The following is a 22,447-nucleotide window of genomic DNA, read 5'->3' as shown; positions in this document are numbered from 1 at the left end:
TGAGGAATAAAAAGGTAACAAAAACCGGTGATATACTGTAGGGAATTCAGAGTTGTCATTTTGCACCAAGTGTGTGTACACGGAGCAGTTTGATCTTGTTGCATCTGGAATCTCTGCACACAAACCCAACATAAAAGGAAAAGCGTGTAACCAGAGCTGTTTATTTTATTTTTCCCCTTTTAAAGAGCTTTGTTTGACTATGATCGAACGAGGGACAGCTGCTTGCCCAGCCAAGGCCTGAGCTTCTCCTATGGGGATATCCTCCATGTCATAAATGCTTCTGATGACGAGTGGTGGCAGGCAAGGCTGGTCACACCACATGGAGAGAGTGAGCAGATTGGGGTCATTCCAAGCAAGAAAAGGTACAGTCACTCCTCATTTGCAGCAGTCTACTCATGCCAACCAAAGCCAATACTCAGCCCAAGTGTCTTTTTTTTTTTTTATTTAACAGAGTGGAGAAGAAGGAGCGGGCCAGGTTAAAAACAGTCAAGTTCCACGCAAGGACAGGCATGATTGAGTCTAACAGGGTAAGTGTAGAGGGCCAGCTGCTCCCTGCCCTGGTACCACAGAGGCTGTCTTCAGAGCTGCTGCTGGGCTCCCAGGGAGATGGCCTACTTCCCCCTGAGTGTGGGAAAGGGAACAGCACCTGCTCACTGAAGTGAGCACAAAAAAGTGCTCCTATTACTGTATAGATTACACAAATGCTGCATAGACATAAGAGGTCTCCAGAGTTTGTGCACTTAGTCATAAATAGAAATGTGCACTTACAAAACGCCTGCATGTTTTATCAGACACTTTTAGATGTAATTTGCAAACGTATATATTAGTTTTAATACGTCCATCATGTGTTATACGCTGTTATATGCTGCTCATTTTCACCCATTACCTGCTTTTCATTTTCATTATTTGATGTTTGTTTACATTTCATTTCTTTTGTTTTTCTTTTGCATGTGTTGAGTACCTTCATTGAAACCCATTATGTTTTTGTTTTCACCCTCTCATTGCTCCCCCTTCCCCCTATCACCCACACATCGACAAGCAGCCTGTCAAAGTAAAGCGCAAAAAAAGCTTCAACCTCTCACGCAAGTTCCCGTTTTACAAGAGCAAGGAGAATATTGTGCAGGACTTGGTCGAGTCTGAACGTGAGTACCTGCTGTGTGATTGTGGGGTAGGGGTTGTTGGTTTTCTTCCTTTCCTTTTTCATGCTCAGTTTCTGTCTTTCAACTTGCATCTCTCCGCGCACGTCCAGAGATGGTTTGCGTGTTGGCACCACTCTCATCCCTCGCTCACTGTCCCAGAGAGGTGCCCCACATGCAGAGTTGGCATCAGGCTGGAAATGTGGGGTTCTCTCTGGTGTTTCTGCATCTGTCTGTGGGCTCCAGAGGAGTGTTGAGCTGTGTGTGCAGCCAGCTGCGCACATGCTGCGTGTGTGTGTGTGTGTGTGTGTGTGTGTGTGTGTGTGTGTGTGCGCAAGTTCTTAGTTGCATTAACACAATGATGCTACTCCTTGTATTAGTCCTGATCAATTCTCCAGTCAGTCACTGACCCACATAAAGAGGAATCTCATTAACTGGACTGAAGCTTTAACACTTAACAGGTCAAAATCCCATTTTCATGGGATTGGGCTTGTGTAATTGAAAGGCCATGGCTTACTATGAACAAAGTAGGGCTCAGGCTTTGAGTACAGCACAGCGCCATGTGTCAGTGGGCCTGGTGAGCACTACACAGCACTCCTCTCTCTTCCTGCCCCAACTTTCACTAACCTCTTCTTCTTCCTGTCTGCTCTCTTCTCTTGGTTTCTGCTCTCACCTGTCGGGACACCTAGGACTTCCCAGGGTTAAGCGATGACTTTTATGGATCAAAGAGTTTGAGTAAGTGTGTGGTTGTACTGTGTCAAGTAGTTGTCCCCTCAGAAGAAAAATGCTTTGTTACTGCAGACCCAGATGGGGATGCTAAACCACACACATTCAGAGTGGCACACACACACAGACCTACTCAGATTTACGGTACATATAAAATATGTATTCGCACAGGAGGGCGAGTAAGCATTAAACCTATACACCTATTTGAATGTCCCATGGGGGTTTTAACAATAAATGTTCAGTAGATTTCTTTTAGTTGAGGTCACAAAGAGCTGGAATGTATCTGTAACCAGAGTAGATTATTGCTTTTTCCTGTAGTTCCCCAACCAGCTCATGCCTCCCTCCTGTGGACAGTGTAGTACCTTGTATTTTTGTTATTTTGTGTGTGTGTGGTGGTTTTTTTTTTTTTTTTTTTTTTGGGTCTTTTCCTTGATAGAGTTGTTGCCACAGACACAAACCTAGCAATAGGAAATGCTCTCTAGGGGATTGTGGGTCGTTTGGGATACTGTCACCGGAAACACTTTATTTCCTATTGCTTGCATCAAAAAATAAAAACACTTCTCTAATATTGCAAAAGCATGGCTGCTGGACCAAACAGGACTTCTGCTTGCTCTCTCTCTCTTTCTCCCCCTTTTTTTTAATATTCTAATTGTTAAAAAACAGGGTATTTTTTGTTAGATTTTTTGGTTTGTTTGTTTTTTAAGTTGTTGAGGCAGGCAAATAACTTCCAACCCTAGGAAGAGACTTTAAATGTGGCTTTACTGTTTTTGAGATTATCTTCATCTCACTTTCTTCTCCTTTTTACAGAATGCCTGACATCCAACACAAGTGACAGTGAAAGCAGTTCAAGTGAGTCACCCTAATTTGTCTGTCTTCTGGTTTGTTTTTACTCTACCCACACAGATGAATAGCATCATAGATGTCTTTAAATGTATTTGTGAAATGATATCTGTAACTCATGTTTTATTAGCAAAAATAATTTATTGTATATCTCTAACTGAGTTTGTTTTGTGCTGTCACAGAGGGACAGGAGGACACAATTCTTTCCTATGAGCCAGTCATTCGACAGGAAAGTAAGTAAATCACTGCTCTAAAGTTGAAAGACATATGTATCTGAAGTCAATGTTAATTGTTTTGAAAGTTATTTTTTGCAAGTTTTTTTACAACATAAATTTGCTTAAAAGTAAATAAACAGTAGTCCTTGAAAACCCAAACTGTAACAAAATATTAAAACTAAATGACAATATCCAAGACAAACAGATGAAGTGAAAATAAAGCATTCTCTCTGCCACCCAAGATTCCTCTTGTCCACAAGTTAATTAGCTGCTTGACCTGTTTCATTGTTTGTCAGAAGTATCTAAAATTCAGTAACCCAGCATTACTGGTTTAAAAAGAACAGATTAGAGCTACAGTTGAGTGAAAAGTCTTTTGTGGTGTGCTTACTTTTTCTGATGCACCTGTAACACTTTCAGGTCCAGAGGTTTCATTTTACTGTGCTTGCTGTTTTTTTTTTCAGGGCGAGTAAAGGCATATTTGTGTGCAACTTGTTTTGTGCTAAACTGATGCTTTTTCAAAATTAATTTGTCACTTGCTGTGCTACAGCTTATAGTTTGCATTGGAAAGCAAAACTTGGGTGCGTTATGGCGGAAATTAAGTCTATTTTCTTCTAGATATACATTTCACTTCACCATAAACTTAAAGTAACAATCTTCCTCTGAAAGCACTTGACCATTGGAATCCAGTGTTTAACGTAATGTGTCCGATACACTGCTTTCTCACACCTGACTGACTGGGTAAAACATAGCAAGAGAAGCACCTACCGATTTCTGGCAAGGTGGCCTTGGTGCACCTCTTAAACAATCGTGTAACACTTTGTGGTCTGGATAAAAGGCTCTTTTGGTCTGCATTACCAGAGTGCACCATTGACCACTGTCAAAGAATCTAAAAAATACATCAAGGGGCTTTACAAAGTTAAAGGCTACTGAAAATAAAAGGATCTATCTCCACATTAAAGTATAGTCTGGAATAAACACCACTGCCATAGTCAAACATGGTGGTGGCTCACTGATGTTTTAGGGTATATGTATGTTGAGCACTGGAGCTCTACATAAAGTGAAAGGAAGGCATGAATGCAGCCCAATATCAAAAGACTTTAAAGTAAAGCTTTAAAGCTATGAATAATAAGTAGACCCTTCACCAAGACAATGTTCCAATGCACAAAGCAAAGTCAACTCGGGAATGGTTTAAGAAGAATAAGGTAAGCGTTTTACCATGGCCTTCCCAGTCTTTAGACTTAACATTATAAACCTGTAGATAGATCTAAAGAAGGCTGTACATGGCAAACAACCAAGCAATCACTTAGGCTTGGAGCAATTCTGCCATAAAGAATGGGCTAAAGTTGACCTGAAAGCATATGGATAGTGCTCACAGGGTAGTCAAAGCAGTGTGGGGGGGGGGTAATAAAGAGAAAAGGACATGCACAGTAATAGAGAACACTTCATAAAGGGGAATGCAAACTTTTGCAGTAATATAATTTTATTAGAACTTACTTTTTATGCACATTTTTACTTTACTTCTAAGCACAGCTTAACATTACACTGGTAGGTTTTAGCAGTACTGGGTAACAAAGTCCATCCCACTGGCCAGTTTGGGCAGTTAATTTTTAGGTTTTTCTTTATTTCTAGTCTCAAATTATTGCATTGTGAAACTATGACCCAACTCCCATGAGCACTACCTGAACACAGTGTTTATGTATCAGTGCGTTGTGAAGCCTATTGCCCCAAACTAGAGGTTTGGATTGGAGAAGACGGTGGAGATGTGAACTGGAGAGATGTGGTGGCACAGAAAACGTGTAACAAAACCTGTAGAGGCCTAACACAATTGTGTTATCGTAACGTATTTGCTTGATATTGTTTTTACGGAGTACCCTAAGCCAATTGTTGTATGAAAGATGCTAATCAGGAAACTAATAACACAGCTAAATGTCTCTGTACCTGGAACTCAGGATAGTAGTTGAAGTGGACTACAACTGGTAACTGGACTGTAATGGGATCATTTTCCATTGTTCATGGGCTTTACATGAAAGAAACACCAACATGCCGTTTGCTTCTGTTGAAAAGATAAAGGTCTGCAGGCAAGGTGGCAAGGTGAATTTAGGGTCACTATGAAGTGTAAGTCAACTGTGTTTTGTTAGAAAGCCGCTCTGTACGAGTTGTTCAGGGACTGCCTGTATGTCAATTAAGGTCACTGCAAATGCAAACAGGCTAGTAACTTTTGAAAGCCACTCGCCACAGTGGTTGGTCAGCAAAAAAGTTGATGTGAATCCCTGCTTCTGATGATGAAAGAAATTTTGTTCTAGATGAATGCTGATTTTAGCTGAACAGCTGAGTAAACAGCATTAAGTAAATCGAGCCTCTGAATCACTTGCTGCTCTGCACAGCAGAGGGACTGTGTGTGAACAAACATCCTTTTTCACTAACCTTGCCTAAACGATAACACACAACCATGGTAACTTTTCACAACAGAAGTGACAATAGCTGTAGTCTTAAAATGCTTAAAATACATAAATATGAAAAATGCATTACAAAAGTGACTAAAATGTCAGACCTAAACCAGACTAAAAGCAACTTATGTAAGACTAAAAGCTAAATTGTCTATAAACTGTATTTCTTTAGTTAACTAAAACTAAGTTTTGATCTTCTGAAAAGAATTCAGACATCAAATTGAATTGTTTGTGTTTTTATATTTATCATTGTGTCTTCCTTGTTTGCAATGCAGTTCACTACACAAGGCCTGTTATTATATTGGGCCCATTAAAAGACAGAATAAATGATGACCTCATCTCTGAGTTCCCCCACAAGTTTGGCTCCTGTGTTCCCCGTGAGTTGACCACGCACAACAGCTCTAACATGGTTCACTAAACACAACAGCTATGGCAGATATAAAGCTGTTCCTTATCCCTTTGCAGATACGACTCGTCCGCGGCGAGAAAATGAGATGGACGGCCAGGACTACCACTTTGTGGCCTCACGAGAGCAAATGGAGAAAGACATTCAGGATAATAAATTCATTGAGGCAGGCCAGTTTAATGAGAACCTCTATGGGACAAGTATCTTGTCTGTCAGAACTGTGGCTGAGAGGGTAGGTGTCTCGACCTGTGTGTCCTTGTAGGTCTTGGGTACCAGATTGGCTTGGCTGTCATTATAAGAACCACAATCAGTCATTGATGAATAAGATGTTTACTTGTGGGACACAATTCTTAATATTTGTACAAAAATAATTGAAAAAAAAAAGTGCTCTACTTATCTACCTACAGGGGAAACACTGCATTCTGGATGTGTCGGGGAATGCTATAAAACGACTGCAGCAAGCACAACTATATCCGATTGCCATCTTTATTAAACCAAAATCTATTGAAGCGCTAATGTGAGTTTTAATACACTTTTGTGAAGATATGAGTATATGTTGATGAGTGCTTGTAATACTAGCTTGTTCTTTTTCAGGGAAATGAATAAGAGGCAGACATATGAGCAGGCCAATAAAGTCTTTGACAAGGCTGTAAAGCTGGAGCAAGACTTTGGAGAGTATTTCACAGGTTAGTGTCACAGCCCCTTTTGCTTATGGGGCTTTAGTTAATGTTCTGTTAAAGACAGATATTGGGTCCAGTGTCAGAAAATGTTAAAATTCATCCTAAATTTGTTCCAAAAAGCGTTCTATCTATCTATCTATCTATCTATCTATTTATTTATTTATTTATTTATTTATTTAAAACCGACAGTTTAGAAACTAGAGATAATCAATTTACAATTGAATCATATTTGAGCCTTCTGCTCAGAAAGTAACACATAAGTTTTAGGGAAAAAATTTTGTGTTGCAGATTAATTTTGTTAGTAACATATTGAATAGTCATTCCCAATTAATCGTTAACCGTCAGATGGTTTCAGATTGTCTTTAATCAAGAGATATGAAATCTAAAACAGAAATTGAACAATCTCATATTTGAAAAGCTGACACCAGCAAGTATTTAGCTTAGTATTTTTTCTTAAACAACTAAAATGACTAATCAATTATTAAAAGAGTTGCAGTTTAATTTCCATCTATTAATACTAGCTGACATGTTGTCTCAACTCCTGTTTCGATTACACCAACAAACGTATATGCTTGTGTTTGTTTGCAGCTATTGTACAGGGTGACTCACTAGAAGAAATCTACAACAAAATCAAGCTAATCATTGAGGAGCAGTCTGGCCCCTACATTTGGATCCCCTCCTCAGAGAAGCTCTGAGCTCCCTGCCGTCCCCTCTGCATCACTGCAGAGCTCCCGTCCTGCCTCCCAGAGATCCCATCCAAGCTCAAATAGCCCCCCTCTCCTCACCTCCTTTTTGCAGATATGTTTCATATCAAGTTTTAGTGTCATCATTATGTTACTCTCTAAATGAAAAAGAAGTCTTATCACCATTACTGTGACTGTGCACACCCCTGCATGAGTTTCTCAACAAATCCATTCAAGACTGGAAATGACATTCCAAAGGATTTTGTCAAATGAAAACATAAGGGAAAGGAATAACTCCTTTTTGTGAACCGGGACTGACTGAAGATCAGAATGTTTTACAGAAGAGAGGAGTTAGGATTCAAACTGAAGTTGCAGGGGAACAGGGACAAATCATATCAAGTTGGAACACTTTGTAAATGTTCATCAAATCACATTTAAAGAGACAGGCAAGATGAGAAGGGTTTTTTTTTCTAAAGACTGGATAAAATCAAGCCCTGCTAATGGTACTGTTCAAGGAGTCATCTCTCTTGTTTATAATGACTGAAGAAATTAGTAGAGGAGCCTACAAACTGGTGATCTATTTATCACAAACCAGCTTGCTGTTTGGTCGTCTGCCAGTTGTCTGTGCTGCAGCTGATAAAGACATCTCGGGAGGCAGATCAAGAGGAAGAAACGCGTTGTGAATCTCTACATTTATATTATGAAATCACAAAATAAATGATGAAATCCTACTGAGATTTTACTACATATTAAAAACTACTCATTTTACACTTCACTAGAATTGTCAATTTGGAGGGCTGTTAAAAATCTTTTTTCCTTTTCTTTGTGGGATTTTTTTTTTTTTTTTTTTTTTTGGCTTGTGGTTTTTAGCTGCTCTATGTAAAGGATGGGGGTAGAGAAGTGTAACTGGGCTCTCTGCAAAACACCAAACTGCCTTACATCAAATACAAATTCTGTTTTGTGACTACCTGTTGTGTTTGAGGGAGGCTGCACACAAATGACAGGAACTGACAGACGAACTGTTCTCATTTTTCCAGGCTCTATGTGTCCTCCAACTGCCAGGAGGTTTGACTTGAGTGCAATAGATATAACAGAATCTCTTTTTTCCCCTGTATTTCAACCTTGCATTGTGAAATTGGCTTTTTGATTACTATTTGGACAGCCAGAGCCTCCTAACTCATGTTGCGCAGCAGACCACCCTATTACACTCTCTGCCTTCCTAGAGGATTCTCTTCTGAATAAATGGTCACATGGTACTGTCCTATCTGCCACCATGATGGTGGTCTTAAAACGGGTAGAACAAGACAATAATTGTATTGGATGTCCTAACAATTAAAGAGTCAGTATAACCTGTTTTGGATTGTCCCAGTGTCCCCTACCAAAAACAACACTAAAGTTGGGTTTGATTAAACCTACATGCTTTGTGTATCTATAAAAAAATGAATTCTTGATTGATCTGTTGGCAGGTTCTGAACTACTGTGTTAAGCTTTTGGTGTGTCTGGGAAGAGCTTGGCAAGCTCAGGAATCGTAACAGACAGACACCATTTCCTCGACAACTGAAAGGCCACATTTTGGCAGCGTCATGGAGTTCGTAGCATGAACACAAACATGGTGTACTGTCGCTTACGCAAAGGTGTTTTCAATTGAACAGTCTAATTGGGTTGTATTTTGTGTCTTCACTTTCTCTTGAGACCAGGAACTTGTTTAAGGCCATCAGTGTGGTAACCCTTGAGTTGGCTGAATTGTGGCATCACCAGGTTTTAACTGGCCTGCTTCACCCTCCCATGCAGATTTTGCACTGTATGTTGATGTGTACATGAGCAGGCACACAGAAAAAAGTACTGTGGCCACTGATCCTGTGAACGTTCTCCCTTTCCTCCTAAGCTTTTTCTGTTTGTTTTATTTTTATTTTATTTTTTTTTTTGGAAGAGTGCAAGGATTTTTATTTTTTCTCCCCTCCTCAGAGAGCCAGACCCAAAAGGAAGTAGTAAACTAGACCTCTGGGTCCCCTGCTCTCATTCACCCACAGAGCACCTGCAGGCATTTTCTGAACAGGTGTGTCCACCTGCCAGGCACCACTGCTAAACCAGCTGTCATTACCTGTGTCAAAACCAGAGTTCAGGGAATAACCGAAGGGAACAGAGCCATTTATAAACTGCTTGCAGACTGTTTCAATGGGTGTGGTAGCTGTACAATGTAAATAAGCCCCAGCAGATCCCCCTCACCTGTGCTTCATGCATGTGTGAATCAAACTGGGACAAACATGTTTTATAGACCACAAATGTCAGGTAAGTAAAGTTTGAGCTACTCTTAAGATATAATTTCCATGCAAATGTGCTGTATTGTTGGTATTTCTCTTCAAATGCCTATCAGAACACTTAACTAGTCAGTTGGGAATTCAGTTCCCTCAAGTAGGGCCTGTCTACATGTGATTTCTTGTGGAACGTGTCTGGGTGTATAGATTTAAAAAATATATATATACTGTAAAATAATTAAAGAGATGCAGGCTGAAACCTACACGATATCACAGAATCCAGGAGCATTGATCGGTACATTATTAGGAGTTTAGAATTGGTCCTCTCTGGTGTTTAGTTGAAATACAGCTGACTGTTAACAATGTGTGTGGCATTCATACCTCAGTCAGCCATGTCAAAGCCCAAAGATCTTGATTTAATTTTACTCTTTCCTTTCAGGTTGTGGTATATAGCAGATGGAACCTGAATGCCTCTCTGTGTGTATAATTGAAGAGGGTCTTTGTTATGAGAGAAATGACATATATGCTTTTATTTTTTGGGGGGGTGGGGGGGGTTTAGGGTTCTTGTTTGTACTTTTGGGTGATGTTTATGTTATAGCACATCTGTGCAGTAAGTGCTTGCAAACATGAACCCTTTGATTGTACAGTAGTTTCCTTCCTGTCACTGCAGGTGGTACAGCCTATCAGGACACTTGGCCTCATGGTCTTCCTGTCCTAGTCATGAGGGAACACAGTCCTGCAACTTTTGTTTGGGTTTTATTTTGGGACTTGACAAGAGTTTATTTGTTTGAAAATAAAATATGTGACTCAGTTATGATTTTGATGCGCTTGTTATTCAAATTTAACTCACTCTGTGGCTTTGAAAATATTTGAATTATTATAATTACAATAACTTCAAAAGCTGTTTTTTGTGTCATTTTATCCTTTATAGGTGATAGACATTAGATGCAGATAAAATGCATCAAAAAGAGCCAATATCAAACCTAAAACAAACATGGCGTATGTCCCAAGCATCCTTATGCCAATATGTTCTTCTATTATGAAACTATAAAGCAATGGTTTGCTGAACTGTGGAACATAAAGTAAAATTTTACAACAATAACATTTAGTAGCCAACAACTTAAATTAATCAAAAAAAGCATTTTAGACCAAGCAGACCACCTCCATGTTTTATTCTTCCATGACAAAGTTGTTCTTGGCTTTGTCCAACCTGTCCAAGATTTCACTGTAGAGACCAGACATCTGTGGATACACAAACAACAAATTTAAACTTCAGTTGTCCAGTCTTTGAAAGATCTAAAATGATGGTTATATATTACCTAATTCTGCAAAGAACCAGGATGATTCAAACTCTGTTATCTTTCACCTTTGCAGCCACCCCTCACTTTCTCACCACTAGTCTTATACCTGCATCTCATAGCTCTCCTGCAGGGATCTCAGGTGGCGGATAAAGCTCATAGCAAGGCCACACCACTTCTCAGCCTCTGGATACTGAGCCAGGCTGTACAGCAATATCCCTGTGTTCCAAGCCCGAGTCAGCAACCACAGGGTCTCCATCTCTGGAAAGTCCTCCGGCTACAGAGAAAAGCAGGAAGATGTTTAAAAGGCTGTTTAATGGAGAACACGAGTGAATCAATTTGGACAGGTGTAGAAAGTACTCTGTGTTTCCAGTAGGTGAAAATCCGGTATGTTATTGTAACTTTTATCCAACCCTGTTAACATTTACTCAGTCTTATAAGTCTTAAACAGACCGTAAACAAACATCAAAGTATATGAATGCCTATGATTTCTAAAGTTTTATTCATTTTTCACAAGATTTTAATCTTGGGCTTTCACTTTGATCCAAAGAATTGCACAGCTTTTCAATAATAAACCAATATGAAAGGCAGTGCAAAGTCTCCATAATTTGATGCCTCTTTCAGAGCTGCAGCTCACCGGCAGTGTGATGACTTGTACAGCACATTAACATTCAAATTGGCAGGAAGGGGGTGGTGAATGGAAGCATCTGCTAATTGAAGTGCGACTGAAAGCCCATTGATAAAAAGAGGCTAGAACAGCAGGCAGGCATGGAGTGGAAGAGATGGGGTTAATTATATAGCCAGAAGCAGTTCTGTTAGAGGAAACAGGAGGTGGGAGCCAAGGGATGGTGCCATGTGATTGGCGGTGACTCACTGCGGCTGCAATGATGGACAGGGCCTCCTCGTAGTAGTTCCACAACTCCTTGAGCACATGGGCCTCCACCTCTGTCACACCACTGGGTAGGGACAGCTTGATAAGGCTGTGAACACACTTGCTAAAACACAAAAATAGTCAAAGGTGGTTTAGATCTAATAAGAACATAGTTTCAAGGGTGAATGTTAATGCAAAGTAATGAGTGGCGTGCCTGCAGCGAGCCAAGTCGAGCTTTGGTTGTTTTTTGTGCAGAGACAGAGCAACTCTCAGGGCCTTCTTACACAGCAGAGGGAAGTGGGCTGGAGGCTCCATGGCTAATGCTACACAGAAAAAGATGCCAGAATACAGCAAATACTATGATGTGTGTAGGAGATGTGCGTTTTTTTAACCTGCAATGGTTTCTAACATCTTGGTATCAACATTTTCAAGCTCCAGGACACCCTCCAGTACTGTCTCAACCTTGGGGTCATTCAGCTTTACACGAGCCTCAAATTCATATAACCGCAGAAGTGTGTCTGTAGGGTCCATTGGGAACTTTCCTGTGGGTACATGTTATAAACACATTTTCTTTTTGGATCATTTTAATCTTGGATGCATTTAATTCATACAGTCTGTAATTTTTGATATGTAATTGATATATACAGTACCAGATGCTTTCAGGGTTTTCCAGACCTCCCAGCAGATTTGAATTTGCTCCAATGCTTGCGTAAGCTCTTCAGTCTGTAGTCACAAACACAAAATAAGCATTCTGGATTCATCATTGCCATCTAGTGTTCAGTTCCTCTTCAAAGGCAGAAGAGAATAAAATTAAACACCCACGCTAGCACCAATAATGTGGTTAGTCACCTCTCCACTGGTCTTGGTAAATTTCCATCCATGTGGATGGAGAGCATGCTAAATGTAGGAGATGGGCAGAAGGAGTGGGTGGCACACCTGGGAAAAGTGAGGAGACTTCCTGTATATCTCCAAAGAGGCAGCAGCAGCCATTAGCAGACTTGTCTTCTGACCCAAGAGCAACGTGGGATCAGGAGGGCACAGCTTGGAAAGCTGTATGTAAGACACTTGTAAGACAACTAAACATGATATTATAACATTTTCTAAATATAATGTTTTCAATTTTTATTGCAGTAACCCAGAGGCAATTTGCTCATTCTGAACAAGAGAAATATGGTGGCACATGATCTGAATATCCACTTGCCTGGTAAGAGAGCACAAAGAAATCCCTCATTCTGTCAGGGCTACTCTCACACAGCAAAGCTGAGTTCCAAGCTGCAACAAGGACAAACACAAGCATGCACACACGCACACACACACACAAAGAAAAAAAAAAACAAGGTTCTGCAAGATTTTCAGTGATAGCACACCGTGCCAGATTGAAGTGACAGGAAGAAAAAAAAGTGTCTTAGTACCAATCTTCCTGAACCAGTTAGCTTCCTCTGTGCGCTGCTCAACAGTCATGTGAGACTGCTGTGAAACTTTTTGCAGAGCTGCAGTAAGGCAAACAAATCTTTTTTGGGATATGATGCACAGCAGATACTGTAGTTAAAATATATCTCAAAATGCATTTCAATCCATGTTCCATACTGTATAGTCTCACCCATTTTTAGATATGGCAGAAGGACATCTAGATTAACATTCCTACAAGGAGTAAATGTGGTAAATGTAAATCTTTTATTTATATTTTTAAAAATCAATAATACAAAAATCTGTACAATCACATAATAATTAAGCATTTTCCTTCCTCTCACCTCATTTCATCACTCGACTCTTCTATTGTAGTGAGCACAAGTCGAACCAAACATCTAAAAAAAGATGAATAGAGAAACTGGTAGTGACCTCCTTTTTTCACCTACTAACTGTATTATACAGAGACACACTTTCAGAAGAGAAGCAAAGAAATTTAGGTCAGTGGATCACAGAGGTGTGTGGAAAACTAACAGACTTGCTGCATTCTCTCAGTACATAAGCCATCCCAACTAAATGTCACTTTATGTGTGAAACTACTATCATTATTTGTTTAAACAGTCTCAACATATGAACAAAGAATGCTTTGAAATACTGTATATGAAATAAAACTTCTCAAAACCAAACTTCAGTATAAGCAAAGTTAAAGCTTAATATCAATGCTTTTAATGTCTTAGATTGTTCATTATAAACAAATGGTAGGACAAAAATTTTATTTGAAACAGAGAGAGGCACCAAGATTTTGCAAATTAAATGTGCAACTGCATGTCCTATGTGTGTAAATGTATTTATGTGAGAGATCATTTAAATATAATTATAGTTTGGTAATAAATCATTAATTTGCAAATTTAAGTTAAATTTGAGTTTTCACTAACCTGAGAGCTGTGAAAACCTGAGCTTCATCTTTGGAGTTTTTACACAAACTCTCCAAGGCCTTCATGGCAGTATCCTGCTGTTCATTCTGTCACAGGGGAACAAATATCCTCATCATTATTAGAACTACCAGCCACCTGTTTTATTCACAATTATTCAGTATATTATGTTAGAATTTCCATAAACGTTCTGTTTATAAAAAATACTTTTCTTTACCGCTATACATTTACAAAATTATCACAAGCTGCTGCAGAATATTCTTGCTGATACTAGTTTATAAAATTAACTACTAAAATGATTTGTTATCACAATATCACAGGCACTGTAAATTAAACTGTGTCAACATTATTGATCCTTACCATTTATATTTATTTCTTTAATATACAACTGTAACAGGTCTTGTGAGATAGTAGACAGCATAGTACCATTTGACAGAAATTTATTAGTGAGTCTGAGCTCTGCTTAAAGATGAGAATACTCATGAGATGTGGTGCTTTCAATGATCATATCAGAGCAGATTAGGTATTTCCGGCCCTCATTACTGATGGGTGACTTAGCCAATTTTCAACTTGCTTTCAATAGCTTTAGTTTAGGGTTTATATGTACATTAATGCTTTTTAACGTCCCTCTCACTCCCTATATCAAAATATTTGTCTGCTTCTATCTGGAAGCTCGGGCAAAGCAGGTTGACTATGATAACAAACTCGTAGTATTTAGTAATAGTATGAGCGACAAGGTGACATAATCTAAATTGAAGGTTCTGTCAACCGATGTCATCTGGAGGCATTTTCTGCTAGAAGTAGAGAGATATTTTAATATACTGTAATCAAAAGGAAGTTTGATGGCGTTAATTTGCATGTACTACCCAAACTAGAACCAAAAGAAGGGAATTCAAAATCAGGGAAGGTGTCCTTTAGTACAGAACTTGATTAACATAGCAGTAAGGCATCAGTGGCCGAAAGTTTAGAGAAGTAGAACTAGCAACAAAATGTAATAGATTCTCTGAAACTAACTAACTAAAAAAGTGAGTTCAGTAATTATTATTATTTATTTCAGAAATATTAAAAGTTTCTACATTGATAAAATTACTCAGGTCAGGTCTCGTATGTCAGTGGAGCTGCTTAGTTTTTTCCCAGAATTATGCACAATACCATGACCAAACATATACTATCAAGCTATTCCCTCCAAATGCATCAGGCACCCTCAGCAACCAGGGTGAGTGCAGTGACAAGGATATGACCATTGAATGACCAAAAACATATACTATCAAATACTGTATGTCTGTCCAAGCTGGGAGCACCATTGCACCAAAGGATAAAACCTAGATTTTTGTGGCCCCAATAACATCATAACTGTACAATAAAGCTGGGATATGTGATAAAAATTCTACCAGCGCAAACTATTTCCAATTTATTCCCAAACTTTTACAACTGGTGTACAGAACTGAGTAATGAGGCCATTGATGAGTCTCACCTCTAATGCAAACTGAGCAGCCAGACTGAGGATATTAGCAGACACATTTTCTGAAACCAGCAGTGTGTTCTCACTGGCTACAGGACTCTTGGCAAGAAGTCCCATTGCATTCACTGCCTCTGCGGCTTGTACAAATACACAGACGCATCATACACATCATACAGAGAATATGCTGATAATGTAGTCATAATGAAATTGCAACACTACTACCACACAAGATTTTACTGTATATACATCACATAATGAATGTTTTGCAGATACCTTTTTTTACATTGTTCTCCTGCACTGCAATCTTGTAAACAATAAAGTGAGCGAAAATGCTGTCAGGATCACAGCATTCTGCTTCTTTAATTGCTTCTTTGGCCTGAGAAAGACAATTTTACATACACACAAATGCATTAGGAAACTGTTAAAATTGTGCAGGCATATTTGTCATTGTAGCTCATGACATGAATTTTGACACACACTGCAGCCACTAGACAAAACATTGATGTCCTCTTTTAATGTTGTGGGTCAAGCTGTTTTACCTTTTCTATTTGCTTCAGTTGCAGGAAACAGGAAGCTCTGTTCCTCTGAAGTTTAGCTAAATTAGGCTCAATTTGACCTGCCTTAAAGAAGCTCAGGGAGTAGTTATACCACTGTAGCGCTTCAGCATAGTTCCTGGCCTGGAAATAAATACAAAAGTTATTTATAAAAGTTATTTATTTCCATCCATTATCTGTAACTACTTATGCTGTACAGGGTTGCAGGGGGGGTGAAGCCCATCCCCACTTTCACTGGGCAAGAGACAAGCTATTGTACACCATGGACAGGTCGCCAGTCTATCTCTGGGCCAACCCATAGAGATATAAACCATATTCACATTCACACTTTCGGGCAACCAACCAACCCGGGTGACCAACCAGTCACCCATTAACCCAACATGCATGTCTTTTGTGGGAGGAAACTGGAATACCTTTAGGAAACCCATGCAAGCACAGGGAGAAGATGAAAATTCCCTAGAGAAAGGCTGTAGCCAACTGTTTTGAGGTTTTAGTTCACCACTGTCCTGCCTATGTTAAGATCCTGTGGTAATTAACCCTTCAAACTGAATTTATCTCTACTACTTTTGCAGCAAAGTCAAGCCTAATGTGGCCTGTTCAAAGACAGTGTAGAACAATTCCTGACACACATCTTTGTGTCTAAAGAAAACCATAGCACCCAAAGCGAACCGACATACAAACCCTACTACTCTGGCCCACCACTCTTCTCTCTATGAAGCACTATTTCTAATAACTATACCTGCCTGTATGTGTACACACTATAATATAATGTATGCTGTATACTAATAATGATAAACAAGCTTGAATTTTGCATACCTCAAAGTGTTTGGACGCTTTATCCCACAGCATGACATGTAGAGTTTTGAGGGCCTGTGGAGTCAGTTGTTTTCCTGTATAATGACCTGTGTGGGTGTCCACAATAGCAATACTAAGACAGAGACATTGTTAAAGTGCATTGCCTGCATTGTTCTAAAATTCATCACGCCATCATGCCACAGCTGTTCTAGGAATGGAACAAAGACATAAAAAATAGTACCAGTGATAATATCCTCTATCTTCTGTTTGCCCAACAGCTCCTTGCCTCTTTGCAGCAGTAGCTCAATGTGCAACACAAGAGCACTTCCCAGGTCAGGGGATGACTCAAAGTGCAGACACACACTTTTCGAATGCTCAAATGCCAGCGCTTCTCTTAAATATTTTAAACATATATTATTAAGAGGTGGATAGTATGTGAATTTGTTAACATAACAGAAGTTAACATAAGTGCTTTGGAAGTGTGTCTTAAGCATTCAATACAGTGAAGAGTCTTTACCTGTCTTCAGACATGAGTAGCTTCACTGTGCTCAGACACACTTCAAGAGAAACCTCAGATTCCAACATCTCATTAAGTCCTAAAAACAGATATTTTTATGATGTATTTCTGTATGTCTATTGTTACTCTGCTTAAGCCCTCCATAGACACACATGAACACTTAAGAGTGTCCCAATACACAATCTTCTACTACTGCAAACTAAGCAGCTCTACTGGAGCATCAGGCCTAAATTTAAAAGCCTAGCAAGCAATTTCAGTACAAACTCCACATTATTACTGAGTTTTATAAAACCACTTTTTGATATAGTTTTAGAGAATCTATCACATTTTGTTCGAAAATCTACTTCTCTAAACTTTCGGCCACTGATGCCCTACTGCTGTCTATGTTAATCAAGTTCTGTATTAATAATAAGGTCTGGTAATAGCCAACCTGCTCTGATATGATCATTGGAGGTCCCACATCTCAGGAGTATTCGGATCTTTAAGTACAGCCCAGACTCGCTCAAATATTCCTGTCAAATGGCACTATGCAATTATTACATCTCATCTGACGTATTATAGATAGATAGATAGATAGATAGATAGATAGATAGATAGATAGATAGATAGATAGATAGATAGATAGATAGATAGATAGATAGATAGATAGATAGATAGATAGATAGATAGATAGATAGATAGATAGATAATTAATCCTGGAAGAGAAACGTTTTTTGTTGCAGCAGCTGTTACACATAACAATACAATATACATACAATAAGAAATAAGATATCGATGAAGTTCTAAAAGGAAAGTAATTTAAAATGTATATGTAATTTCCAACATGTGATATTAAAAATATATCATATCCTACCTTGTTGGCTAAGCTGACAGCATTAAGAGCCTTCTCCTGAAACCTCTGACAATCCCACTCTAAATAAACAGTTGCAAGAAGCCGCAAACCCTTTGCCTTTAGTAAGAGAAATCAATGACAGTTAAAAAAGTAACCACTTTTAATTCGCCAAACCAATTTCTTGTACAAAACCTTTGCTTTTGCAAAGGACTTACCAGGACTTCAGGTCCAGGAGCATATTTCACATTCATTTTCCCAATCTCATAGCTTTGGCTGTAAAGAAGAACAAATCCCTTTTCTGGTGCATTGTTTCTCGGCACATGTAAATAAATGAATTAATTATTTTGACTTACCTTGACCAAAATGTACTTTCCTCAAACTTTCTCAGGTTGTAAGTGTCTATTGCAAAATTGTAGCACATAAGAGAGAGGTAGGCAGTCTGCATTGAGAAAATATATTCACAGTTAACATCCTACACACTTTGAAAGCAATATGCACCATAGATGTAGTGTAATATATACTGTGTATCAGCTGTAACAGGGAGATTATTTTTTACATCTTTTGGTAGCCGCATCAGCATGTCTTTACAACGCTGCATGTAGGCCACAGCCTCATGGTTATGCCCCTGACTTATGGCCTGTAAAAAGAAAACGTTTGAACTTTTTATGAGATGTCAGATAACAATAACATTCCCTAATAGGACATGATTGAGATTTACCCCTCATTGTTTCTCAGTTCACATTTTTGCTGTCTCACACTTCACACTGCAAGTCTGTCAGAATAGCACTTCCTCAGCTGCCAAAAATCACAAGAACAAATATTCACATTGAAGGTGTTAAACACCACATGCGCCACAGCTCACCGATTCTGCCTGGCATGAAAGAATTCGAAGCAAATCCTTCTCCACATCCCCCTTGGATGAAGTGTTGTCAACTGTTCCATCAGCTCTGGACATTAGTTGGCTATACAGGCTTTCTAGGCTCTAGAAATATTTTATGTTGAGTAATTTGTAAAGATATTTATATTTGTGTCTGCTAATACTTAAACAGACTTAAGCTCTGTCAGTTTGAGTTTTCATTTTTGTTCTTCACCTTGACAGCAAGCTCTAAGAAGTTATCTGCCATCTGGGGATTTTTGCAGTCGAGCCAGTTTCTCCCAGTTTTGCTGGCCATCTGTAAAGATTAGACACTGATAAACAGACCTTTTCCTCTAGCAATGGTAAGCACTCACAGAGGGGGACTAAAGCATTGCTTACCAAGATCTGCATGCGAATGTCGCCCTCTGTTGGATTCTCAGACTCACAGCAGTATAGTAGACTGCACGCAACATGACGAACTGTCAGGATGTGGAGAACATTTGTATATGACCTTGATGTGACCATGGCTACCCTTGCGTACAATTTTCACATTATGTCAAAATTTCAGATGATATGTATGAATATTTTCAAGTGTCATTATCAGTGAACTTAAACAGGAACAATAAATACCTTTGGCTTTCTGATTTTTACTTATATTGGTGCCCACATTCTTAGTAACTACCCAGTTCCAAAGCTGGATGGCACACTCCTTAAGCTGTTATATGGTTAAGAAAAGAAATAGGTCACAAAAAAGTTGCCTGTGGGCAAAGATTATTGGTCACATAAAGGTAACATTGTGATATATTAGAAAACACAGTCTATAGATAAATCTAGATAGACAGTCTAGATAAATAGACTTAGTGTAAATAACAATAGTTGTTAGACAGCTGCACATAGATAATGGTACTACTAAAGCGGCATCACTGCCTTATCCAGGGACATTTCAATATGTGCCCAGGAAGAAACAGGAACTGACCCACCATCCCTGGGGTTGAGCCACAGCCACCAGTGAACATATTACATGGGATGAACCAGACAGGTCAGTTACTTTATTTCAGTTTCAAGGGTTAAAAAAAACCCTGCCAAGCAGAAAACTTGTTGGCATTAAATACAGTCCACTACAAGTGTAACAACATGGTGAAATTTTAGATTTTGGACTATGCTCTAAATATTTTTTGTTGCTTTGTTTTTTATTTTTTACTATTACTATAATTTACCTGAGGATCTGGTATTTTAGGGCAATCCTCTAGGCCCGAGACTTCAGAGAAGAGTTTCTCTATCACCTCATCACAATCTCTCAGCGATTTCTGCAGCAGGCTTTCTGTGAGAACTGTGTATTTACAAAAGTTCATGTAGACTTGTTGATAGGACACAAACAAACTATTTTTCTGTCCAGACTACTTGTTTTCCCACTCTCTAGTTAGGCTGTGTGATTGCACCCTCAGTAGGTCAATAAAGCTTTAGACCCAGGGTTAATGTCATCTTAGGTGTTCATCTAGGTAATGATGTCAAACAATAATGTAAGCTACACTGTATGCTGTAAGACTGCTGGGATATTAAAAGAGTACATTACCAACACCTTTAAAATGTTGATGAGTAACGTTAACGTTCATATGCAAGCAAATAACACAAACACTTAATAATACTAACGAATAAGTCCGTTTTTTTTTTGCAGTGTCTAATTGAAAACAAAGATAGCAGCTGCCATTTCAACACCCAAATCCGTAACCTAAACATAATCCATTTCACATTGTTCATTAAGTCTAGAATTAAACGAGTGGCACAAGCTTGGGCTAAGTTAGAATTGATTACTCTGGTAATTTAGGGTAAACGTGTTAGCTAGTGTTAGCTGGCCGACAGTAGGTTAGCTAGGTGATTAATAATAGCTAACTTTAATACAACTGTAATACTGCAGCCAACCAAATTGAATAACCTTATAATAACCAGTGGCATCATAGTTATATGAACGGGATAGTTCACGTTACTCACATTTCACAGTTGAAACAATGCGCTCCATGATTTGGATTTCAGCACTGAAACGCCAAATCCATGAATATCATGCAAGTTCGATTGACAGCTGCGACAAATGCCCGCGAACATTATCCAGGAAGAAAAGCGCTTAAAGGTAAGTTTGGATTAACTGGTCAACTAACTTTCAGATTTTATGTGGCTTCTACTTTATTTTTACAAAGACTATGGCTGACTTGGCCCAGAATTAAAATACTTCACAGTTTTGAAGCTACTAACTTTTCCTTTTTTTTCTTACAGATTTATTGCGCCGTTAAACAAGAAGTCATTATACAGGATTTCTTGTGAATGAATAGCGAATAGGACATAAAAAAACAGAAAAGAAATATTGAACATTTAACCAAAGGGAAGTGTACTATTTGTACACCCCTTCTCTTGTAAACTATTTTTACTCGACCATGAAAGGCTTATTGCGCCAGGAAAAGCACCCGGCGTAAAACTGTGCCAAATCGTCATACAAACTAATGCTCCACTGTGGCGACCCTGAACTCCAAGGAAAAAAAAAATAATAATAATAAATGGATTTTTAGTCTGTTAAGTAAAAGCCTTTTTGTTTTGAAGATGATTATCTTAAAGGCTCTTATCTTATAGGCTATCTTAAAAGTTAAAAGCACTTATGCTTTGTACCTTTTATCCCCAATTTAGCATTTTGAGTTTATTTCTTTCCGTATTATATTTTTTTTTTATTATATTTTTCCATAATTCTTCCATAATTCTGACACTATTCCATTTTTAAAAGAGCCTGCCCATCTCAGAGTCCCACCCCCGCTCTTCCAAACCACATGTCGAACTCCTCTTCTCTAGAATCTGAACCCCTAACATTCCAGACCAAGTAGAATTTGGGGAGGGTTGCGCCAGGAAAAGCACCCGGCGTAAAAACTCCGCCAAATCATCATACGAACAAATGCCCCACTGTGGCGACCCTGAACTCACAGGACAAAAATAAATAAATAATAAATGGATTTTTATTCTGTTAAGAAAAAGCATTTTTGTTTTGAAGATGATTATCTTATAGGCTATCTTAAAAGTTAAAAGCACTTATGGTTTGTACCTTTTATCTCCAATTTAGCATTTTGAGTTTATTTCTTTCCTCAATATTATATTTTATATTTATATTTATTATATCTTTTCATATTAATGATTATGTCACAGCCTTGTAGTCAGTTTGCTGATCAGGAACTTTAAATCTTAAATTGCTCACCAGCCGTAATGTGTACTACATACATTCCTTTCTTGTAGTATGAATGGGCTCTGGAGACATTGTTTCCATTCAAGACTGACTACAGTCATTTGATCAACAGGCAAGCAGTAAGACCGCCTCCATAATGGTGATGAAGAAAGACTTTATTTCTACTGCTTCATTTAGCCGAGAAGACTTTGCTGTTGGGGCAGAAGGAAGTGTGCGTGCTGTGTGCATAGAACCAGTTAGACCCCCGTAGTGTGTTTGAACACCAGATTTTAAAATAAAACATTTAAAATCCACCCTCTCAGCCAGCAACTTCCAGCA

The 22,447-nt window shown here is 38.7% G+C and overlaps 2 protein-coding genes across 5 annotated transcripts in view; one reads left to right on the top strand and one right to left on the bottom strand.

The window, feature by feature from the left end:
* Positions 1-8,487, top strand: part of dlg3 (discs, large homolog 3 (Drosophila)) — a 71,783-nt gene extending 63,296 nt beyond the window's left edge. For 3 of the 4 annotated variants that reach the window (XM_067518150.1, XM_067518152.1, XM_067518151.1), the window contains 10 exons: positions 186-362; positions 452-527; positions 1,826-1,871; positions 2,670-2,711; positions 2,885-2,935; positions 5,640-5,741; positions 5,830-6,002; positions 6,178-6,287; positions 6,365-6,456; positions 7,039-8,487. In XM_067518150.1, the coding sequence (XP_067374251.1) occupies positions 186-362; positions 452-527; positions 1,826-1,871; positions 2,670-2,711; positions 2,885-2,935; positions 5,640-5,741; positions 5,830-6,002; positions 6,178-6,287; positions 6,365-6,456; positions 7,039-7,145 (976 nt within the window). In that variant the 3' untranslated portion in view covers positions 7,146-8,487. Of the gene's footprint in view, positions 1-185; positions 363-451; positions 528-1,042; positions 1,143-1,825; positions 1,872-2,669; positions 2,712-2,884; positions 2,936-5,639; positions 5,742-5,829; positions 6,003-6,177; positions 6,288-6,364; positions 6,457-7,038 lie in introns of all 4 variants that reach the window. The other variant, XM_067518153.1, reaches the window with a different exon arrangement.
* A 1,906-nt stretch (positions 8,488-10,393) lies between these two features.
* Positions 10,394-20,929, bottom strand: tex11 (testis expressed 11). Its single transcript, XM_067518155.1, has 29 exons — positions 20,902-20,929; positions 20,130-20,242; positions 19,543-19,627; positions 19,312-19,391; positions 19,148-19,228; positions 18,919-19,038; positions 18,613-18,693; positions 18,410-18,495; positions 18,272-18,329; positions 18,078-18,173; positions 17,655-17,736; positions 17,225-17,303; positions 16,949-17,100; positions 16,729-16,814; positions 15,898-16,035; positions 15,632-15,734; positions 15,371-15,495; positions 13,900-13,985; positions 13,309-13,362; positions 13,158-13,198; positions 12,970-13,047; positions 12,759-12,829; positions 12,494-12,607; positions 12,203-12,280; positions 11,950-12,094; positions 11,772-11,880; positions 11,561-11,681; positions 10,796-10,963; positions 10,394-10,630 (listed from the first exon to the last, which is right to left on the bottom strand). The coding sequence occupies exons 1-29, from the start codon at positions 20,927-20,929 to the stop codon at positions 10,559-10,561; spliced, it is 2,730 nt and encodes a 909-aa protein (XP_067374256.1). The 3' UTR covers positions 10,394-10,558.
* Between the last annotated feature and the right edge of the window lie 1,518 nt (positions 20,930-22,447).

This window comes from Channa argus, chromosome 10 (genome assembly GCF_033026475.1).
Source record: "Channa argus isolate prfri chromosome 10, Channa argus male v1.0, whole genome shotgun sequence".
In the NCBI taxonomy this organism is placed as follows: Eukaryota; Metazoa; Chordata; class Actinopteri; order Anabantiformes; family Channidae; genus Channa; species Channa argus.
The sequence above is the reverse complement of the archived record's forward strand: the minus strand, read 5'-3'. Positions and strand labels throughout refer to the sequence as shown.